This window comes from Lupinus angustifolius, chromosome LG16, assembly GCF_001865875.1.
Source record: "Lupinus angustifolius cultivar Tanjil chromosome LG16, LupAngTanjil_v1.0, whole genome shotgun sequence".
NCBI classification, from domain to species: Eukaryota; Viridiplantae; Streptophyta; class Magnoliopsida; order Fabales; family Fabaceae; genus Lupinus; species Lupinus angustifolius.
Window position 1 is genome coordinate 20,663,317 of NC_032024.1, and position 8,973 is coordinate 20,672,289.

Consider the following 8,973-nt stretch of genomic DNA (forward strand, 5'->3'; position numbering starts at 1 on the left):
TTGGATGGATATTGGTGTAAGGTGGATAATCATGACATATCATGCATACATTATCATTGTGGAAGTGAATTCCCACATGTGAGCTACAAGCATTGTGTATTCCTACGTTTATGCATGTGATATGGTTATGAGTAGAATGTTGATTATATTACTTGATATATTGGTAATGTTGGAATAAATGGTAAGTTATGAATTTCTTCATGAGGTCAATGAAAAATGATGAACTATATGATAAAATATATTTTATGTCTAAGTGTGATATTCTGAGTAAGTCCACGCCGTTAGTGAATTTACGTTCATTAGATGTCTTACTCTCTCTACTGTATAGTTCTTGTTTTGTATATATTCGCTATGCGGATGGACAACAACAACACTCACGTTCGAGGCTATCACTTCACGATGTCCCCGATGGGACAATGGGCTAGTGATGGGCACAAATACACATACACAGGCTCCTGCGGTCTGTCGTTGCACATGGAGTGCAATGGGTCATCGATGATGATCCCTCACCCTGACGCTTACATTGACGCTTCCTTCACCTTGCCGCCAAAGGGACTGATGTCTCCAGATGTTGGACTTCGACACCCGCCAGTCAGGAGTGATGGCGCTGTTCCCTCCCACGGTCATAGGACGTGGCCAGATTGTTTGGATGCTCCGTCATCCAGTAGAGCCAAGAGGAGCCGGATTCTTAGAGGAGGTCCCTGCAAGAAGGCTCTGGTTTTGAGAATGTCATCCCCTCCGAATTATGCCGTTGGGTTATGGCATAATGAAGTGGGGGAAGAGGAGGAGGAGGACGAGGTCGTTGAGCTCGTAAATGTAGAGAGCTCGGTGGAGGTGATCGACCTCGTGTCTGACTCGGAAGAGGAGGAGGACCCGAGTGAGGGGTTCAACCTTCCTGGAATCTTTTGAGTCAGTTTGTGGGTCAGTCGATGTTCCCTTTTTTTTATGGGGGGCTGTGTTTTTTGTGATTTTGTATATGGTAGTGGCGATGTAGTTTCCGCCTTTGTTGACCTAGTCTGTATGAACTAACTATGACTTAACTGATTATATAAATCGTATTATTTAGAAAATTGTGAATCAGGTTAAGTTATCATTGATAACGATAAGTTGGTGTTCCGCATTCGAGTTACTTAAAGTGATGTCCCGGAAAAGAAATGTTTTAAAAAAGGAAACAATTTTATATCACCAATTAAAAAAAAAAATTTACTCATTTTTCCGCAATGTTTTTTAGAAGTATTTTTCGGGGCGTTACAATTGACACATTCATGTACCAAAAATATGATTCATATATGCATATATTTATTCCTTGATATATGCACTCATAAAAAACAAAAACATCTTGTAGAGTCGGACAAGGTGCAAATACTTTTCCTAATTTGTAATCAACTCCCGAATCTAAATCTTTAATTTTAAGATCACTGTACTCCAAATTGGACATCAATACATAATGGTGACTCCAATAAGTTACATATCAAATGTTTGACCTAAAACTATATATTTAACATTTTATAAGGTTGTTTTATATTGAGAAACGAATACGTTTTATAATTGCTTTCCATGAACTAATATAACAAGAGAGAGTTGCATATTAATAAAATTTAGAACAATAAAAATGTAATATATTTTTTTGTTATGGATAGAAACATATATCCAGTATATAGTTTGTTTATGGACATTTGGGATTCTTTCCGGGACCTCCATAATAGAAGTGAGAACCAAAATATTTGCTAAAAAATATCCTTATGTCATAGCAATTGGGACGATTAACGTATTTTTGAAGTTTAGATACAGGAATAGTAAACAATTGATTTAAGGAATTAACAAAATTTAAGTTTTTAAAATATGCTGCTTTTTTAAATCCTTCTTCTGGAAAATGGCCACTACCCATTTTAGTGGTAGTGTGCCCTTGCTGTGAAAAGTTCTCTATTTCTCCTCCAAACTGCATCATATCTGCATGGCTTTTCAATCCAGTAAACAATGATGATGGCCAATACCCAATTAGTATCCCTGACCCTATACTCAACCACCAATTTTCACTCTTTGGATCTTTCCAAACCATTACGTTAAGAATAAATTGTTTGCCATTATAAGAAGATATTGGTTTGATTGCAGCACCTAATGTTATCCTCTTATTAACTTGGACAAATCCTGGACATAAAGTGTTGTAGCATCCAGTTGTTTGATATGCATCTCTTGTCCAATAACCGAACAGCCTTGGGTCCTTGTTCTCTAAATATATATTGTTTACCTGTACCACACAACAATTTTTTTCAAAATGGTTAATTCGATTATGAAAGAATAGTCAAGAACCTAGGGTTCTTGTCACTTGCCCCTATACAGTAAATGATTTATCAATAACACAGTGATTTTTTCTTTCTGAAAATGGTTTATCCGATTAAAAACCTAATTATCAGATTAATGATAATAATTAAGAAGTAATGAAATGAGTGTACCTGCCATCCGGCTTCTATGCTATTCAAATTTTTATTTTCATACGTTCCAGAAAGAACCCAAATTTGCGCCAAACTGAATTCGTCTCGATTGGTTATGGGATCCCAAATATTTATGTCTGTTCTTGCTCCAAAGTATTGTTCTCCTGTCACATAAGCAATTGCATACTCATGTCCACTTCCAACTCCGTCTTTTCGTCCAATCATATTACTTGCTCTTAATAAATGTTGTTCTGTCGTTCTTAATATTGGAACAGTTCCATTAGGGCATTCTTCACCAGAAGCAGACCAAAGTTGAATGTTCTCATCTCCAGCACTTGTGTCCTCGCTAATGTTGTATCCCACTGGCCATTCTGGTGGTTCCAATGTTATATTTTGATCTTTTAGTTCAGGAAGGTCAAAAGCTGGTTGGTCATGAAATAGAACACAATCTATTATATCACCATCTGGACTATTAATTGTTTTAATAGGAGGTTTGTTAATCTTCTCCAATTGTGCTCTGATTCTACTTGACTTATCCAACTCACTAGTTTGGTTTTCAATAGCTCTAGACAAAATTGAGGTAACAAAGAACAACAAAACAAGAAAAAACATAGACATATGAATACTAGGTATTGCCATCATCAATTTTCCTAAGTAAAATGTTGGAGATTTTTTTGATGTAATGATACTATGTTATCACCTATTTATATACATATTCTGTGTGTATAATTGGTTCATCCTTTAATATTATGTATCTCCAATTCAAAGAGATAATGATTGTAGTAAAAATCATTACTTTAATCCTTATTATATTCCTTATCATTTAATATTGAACTAATTATTATTTTATATATTAATAAATTAATTAGTATTTAATATTTATTTGACTAATTATTATGTATTTATCTTATATGGTGTACCCATAAAAAACATAGGAAGTACATCATAATTTTTATCCTTCATCATTTGTTGTCATAAATTGGGACATTTTGTTCCTTAAAAAAGGTGACCCCACAATCATCCAAACCTATGTGGTGCAGGATATTATTGTATATGGTATTCCTTATGCCATAAATAAGACACATTTGCATATAATAGAAATGCACTTGGGTGAACCTACTATTCTATGAGTTATTTTCGTCATAATAAAAAACCTAGGACAACCAATTTTTGTAGGAGGTTAACATAAACTATATGAAAATTGTCAACCCATCTTGGAACATCATATATTGTGGTAAAGTCTTTGTCGCCTGTATCAGATTCCTGACCCTAGAGGCATACAAAATACATTGCTATAATTACAGATCATGTTTATGCATGTTATTCATACAGTCATTCATAAAAAGAAATAAATCATTCAAAAAGTCATTCATTCATAAAAAGAGAAAAATCATTCAAAAAGTCATTCAATAATTAATATATTAATACAAAGAAAGAAAAAAATACATCTTCTAAACATCCATCCATCTATTCATACATACATTTATTCAAAAAAATAAAAATAAATCATTAGAGCATTCATCCATCTATTAATACATACATTAATTCAAAAAATAAAAAATATATCAATCATGAATTCATCTACCTAAAATCATTGTTCATACCTTCATATACTTATTCATTTATTCATGAATTCATAAAAAACCTAAAATAAATCAGTCAAATATTACATTTTAGGTATTATATTGTCAGCATTCTAATATATTATTTCATCATTTAATTTCAAATATTATCATAAATTATTTACAGGGTAAAAATAAATAAAAATCCATGCATCTTTGTATGTATTCAAGGAAAATAATTTAGTTTTCAGTCACATGATTGTGATAGTTTTTAGTTTAAAGGATGCAATACTTGACAGTTTAAATTGTTATGAAATTTTCAATGTTTTCTATAATTTTCATCACATGATTGTGATTGTTTTTAGTTTGAAAGATGCAATTTACGGTTTGTAGTTTATATACTGATGTATGTGTGATACAAGTTTTAGTTGGGTTTATATATAGATTGTAACATTTTTCATTATGCATGCTTAAAGATTTGTGGAAAAAATCTACGTTTGTCATTTTGTTCTTTTCTAACTTAGACCCGTCTTATCTTGACCTATCTTCTTTTGGACTCGTCCCTCACACGTCCTATCCTAATTATGGACATATTCGAGTTCAAAAATTGACTCGATCGATTTTAGGAACGGATGAAGGACATGCTTAATTCATCCAAACTCGTCTCACACTCACCCCTAAGATCACAATAGTAGATATTGAATATCTTATTCTTTATATAATTCAAAATTACCCAACCAACAAAGCTTTTTTTACCTAAAAGTGTATAGTTTTAATTTTCTTATTGCACCTAAGACCAATAAATTTTTTGTCACACATCAAAGTACAAAATATAATTTGGTACTTTAATAAACATTTAAAGAAACTCTATTAGCACTCATATTAATAGGATGGATAAATACCTTTAATGTACCTAGTATTTATGGGATATAGTAAATACATAATAACTAGTCATACAAATATTAAATAATAATTAACTCATTTCTATATGAAAATAATAATAATTTAAATATTAAATGATAAATGATATAATGGTTAAAAAATATTTTTTTACTAAGATATATTTTCACTCATTCAAGTTGAAACACAATTGTAGATATTGAATCTCTTAGTCTTTATATAATTAAAAATTACTCAACCGACAAAATAATTTTTTCCCCAAAAATTGTATAGTTTTGATTAGGAGTGAGGGACATGCTTAATTCATCTCAGACCCGTCCTTAATTAGGGACAAATTCAGGTTTAAAAATTGACCCAATCAATATTTAGGGACGAGTGAAGGATATATTTAACTCATTCCAACTCGTCCTATGATCACCCCTAGTTTTGATTTTCATATTACACCTAAGAGTAATAAATTTTTTGTTACACATAAAAATAAAAATTATAATTTGGTAATTTAATAAACATTTAAACAAACTTTATAGCACTCACGTTAATAAGATGGATGTTTCAATGTACCTAGTATTTATAGGATACACCACATATAAGGTAAATACATAATAACTAGTCAAATAAATATTAAATAATAATTAACTCATTTCTATATGAAAATAATAATTATTTAAATATTAAATGATAAATGTAATAATGGTTAAAAATGAACTTTTTTACTAAGATCGTAACTTTTCACCTTTGAATCTCTTAGTCTTTATATAATTAAAAATTGCCCAACCAACAAAACAATTTTTAAGCAAAAAATTGTATAGTTTTGATTTTCATATTATACCTAAAAGCAATAAATTGGTTGTCCTTAATTTTTTATTATGACAAAAATAACCCTAGAATGGTAGGTTCACCCATGGGTATTTCTATTATATGCAAATATGTCATATTTATAGCATAAGGAATACCATAGTATAATGATATTCTACACCACATAGGTTTGGTTGACGGTGGGGTCACCTTTTTTAAGGGACAAAACGTCCCAATTTACGACAAGAGATGATGAAGGATAAAAATTATGGTGTGCTTCTTGTGACTTTTATGGGTACAACATACAAGATAAATACATAATAATTTGTCAAATAAATATTAAATACTAATTAATTTATTAATATATAAAATAATAATTAGTTCAATATTAAATGATAAGGAATATAATAAGGATTAAAGTAATGATTTTTACTACAATCATTATCTCTTTGAATTGGAGATACATAATATTAAAGAATGAAACAATTATACACACAGAATCATGTATATAAATAGGTGATAACATAGTATCATTACATCAAAAAAATCTCCAACCTTTTACTTAGGAAAATTGATGATGACACAATCTAGTATTCACATGTCCATGTTTTTTCTTGTTTTGTTGTTCTTTGTTACCTCAATTTTGTCTAGAGCTATTGAAAACCAAACTAGTGAGTTGGATAAGTCAAGTAGAATCAGAGCACAATTGGAGAAGATTAACAAACCTCCTGTTAAAACAATTAATAGTCCAGATGGTGATATAATAGATTGTGTTCTATTTCATGACCAACCAGCTTTTGACCTTCCTGAACTAAAAGATCAAAATATAACATTGGAACCACCAGAATGGCCAGTGGGATACAACATTAGCGAGGACACAAGTGCTGGAGATGAGAACATTCAACTTTGGTCTGCTTCTGGTGAAGAATGCCCTGAAGGAACTGTTCCAATCTTAAGAACAACAGAACAACATTTATTAAGAGCAAGTAATATAACAAGATTTGGACGAAAAGGCGGAGATGGAAGTAGACATGAGTATGCAATTGCTTATGTGACAGGAGAACAATACTTTGGAGCAAGAACAGACATAAACATTTGGGCACCCAAAACCAATGATTTGGAATTCAGCTTGGCACAAGTTTGGCTTACTTCTGGAACGTTTGAAGATAAAAATTTGAATAGCGTAGAAGCCGGATGGCAGGTACGACCTGAACTATATGGTGACAACAACCCATATACTTCACTCTCATTTCATTACTTCTTAATTATTATCATTAATCTAATAATAAACCATTTCCAGAAAGAAAAAAATCACGTTGTTACTGATAAACCATTTACTGTAATAGGGGCAAGTGACAAGAACCCTAGGTTCTTGAATATTCATTCATAATCGGATTAACCATTTTGAAAAAATTGTTGTGTGCTACAGGTAAACAATGAACTATATTTGAACAAGAACCCAAGGCTATTTGGTTATTGGACAAGAGATGCATATCAAACAACTGGATGCTACAACACTTTATGTCCAGGATTTGTCCAAACTAATAAGAGGGTAGCATTAGGTGCTGCAATCACTCCAATATCTTCTTATAATGGAAAACAATTTACTCTTAATGTAATGGTTTGGAAAGATCCAAAGAGTGGAAATTGGTGGTTGAGTATAGGGTCAGGGATACTAATTGGTTATTGGCCATCATCATTGTTTACTGGATTGAAAAGCCATGCAGAAAAGATAGAGTTTGGTGGAGAAATAGTGAACAGAGAAGTGAATGGACACACTACTACTAAAATGGGTAGTGGCCATTTTCCAGAAGAAGGATTTAGAAAAGCAGCATATTTTAAAAACTTAAATTTTGTTAATTCCGTAAAGCAATTGTTTACTATTCCTGTATCTAAAGTTCAAGAATACGCTGATCGTCCCAATTGCTATGACATAAAGGTATCATCCAGCAAATATTTAAATACTCACTTTTATTTTGGAGGTCCTGGAAAGAGTCCTAAATGTATATGAAGAAACTATATATTGCATATATGTTTCTATCTATAATAAATAATATATTATATTTTTATTGTTAAAAATATTATTAATATGCAACTCTCTCTTGTTATATTAGTTCATGGAAATCAATTATAAAACGTATTCTTCATCAATATGATACAATCTTATATAATGTTAATAATATGTTACAATCTTAACGACTAACAATAGGATATCATATGTGTGAAATAACTCCTGTTCAATCTTTTTCTCTCCCCTTATGCAACATCTTTTTTATCACCATTTACCTCTTTTTTTATACTTAAAACAATAAGTCCCAATCCTACAACAACACATGGCTCAAAAGGTATATAGTATTTCTTTCCTTTATTCAAATATTCCTTTTTATAATGTTTCCATTATTTAACTTAATTCATTTTAATAACATTTGTTTTCCTTTTTATTTAAAAATGATAATAGAAATATATATTTTGTCTAAATAAAAATTACATATTTATAAAAGTAATTATAATTAATAATTTTTTAATAGTTGCCTATTTAATTTTAAATACATTTAATTACGAGCATACAAGGTGCTAATGGATGTAAAATCGATTCTTGAATTCATAACTCAGGTTCAAACACTACTTTTTTAAATTGGATGTAAAATAGAGTTGTTTAAGTTTTAACCACTGAAAACATAGTGAACTCAAATCATTTGGGAGATGTCGAAATTTCATTATACCTCTTCTTAAGTTGTGAAGTCGGTGATCCATATGGATCGAGTTACAACACTATATATTAAATATGAGATATTTTTATCAATTATTTATGAGGGAAGAAATGACTTTAGAAATGTCTCAATTATTTGGGAGTTGAGTGAAAGAGGAGGAAAGATTTTGAAAGTGTTCTGAAACCCCTTAAAATCTCCACACGCCCATTTTAATATATAGTTCCCTGAATTCATATTACATTGTTGTTTATTTCCCATCATTAATTAGATTTTTAAAAGAAGGTAAAAAAATATTTATGAATTATCATTACTTTAATTAATGTTTTATTCTCCTCCTATTTAAATTATTTCACACTTCAAAACAATGAGACATTTAACTTGTTAGTCTTCTTTTCTATATTTTAAATGATAAAAATATATTTAACTATGTTTATACTCATAAATAAACAAACATTTAATAACTTAAAAAGTAAAATTAAAATAATATTTATATCAAGTTCGAATCGTGTTCATATTATTACTAAAGAAACTTTTATAATTGAAATTCCATAAGTATATATATATATATATATA

General features: G+C 30.4%; 2 protein-coding genes across 2 annotated transcripts; one reads left to right on the top strand and one right to left on the bottom strand.

The window, feature by feature from the left end:
* Positions 1,667–3,086, bottom strand: LOC109329701. The gene is made up of 2 exons (XM_019563454.1): positions 2,454–3,086; positions 1,667–2,248 (listed from the first exon to the last, which is right to left on the bottom strand). The coding sequence occupies exons 1-2, from the start codon at positions 3,072–3,074 to the stop codon at positions 1,667–1,669; spliced, it is 1,203 nt and encodes a 400-aa protein (XP_019418999.1). The 5' UTR covers positions 3,075–3,086.
* LOC109329428 lies at positions 6,288–7,700 on the top strand. The gene is made up of 2 exons (XM_019563093.1): positions 6,288–6,890; positions 7,119–7,700. The coding sequence occupies exons 1-2, from the start codon at positions 6,288–6,290 to the stop codon at positions 7,698–7,700; spliced, it is 1,185 nt and encodes a 394-aa protein (XP_019418638.1).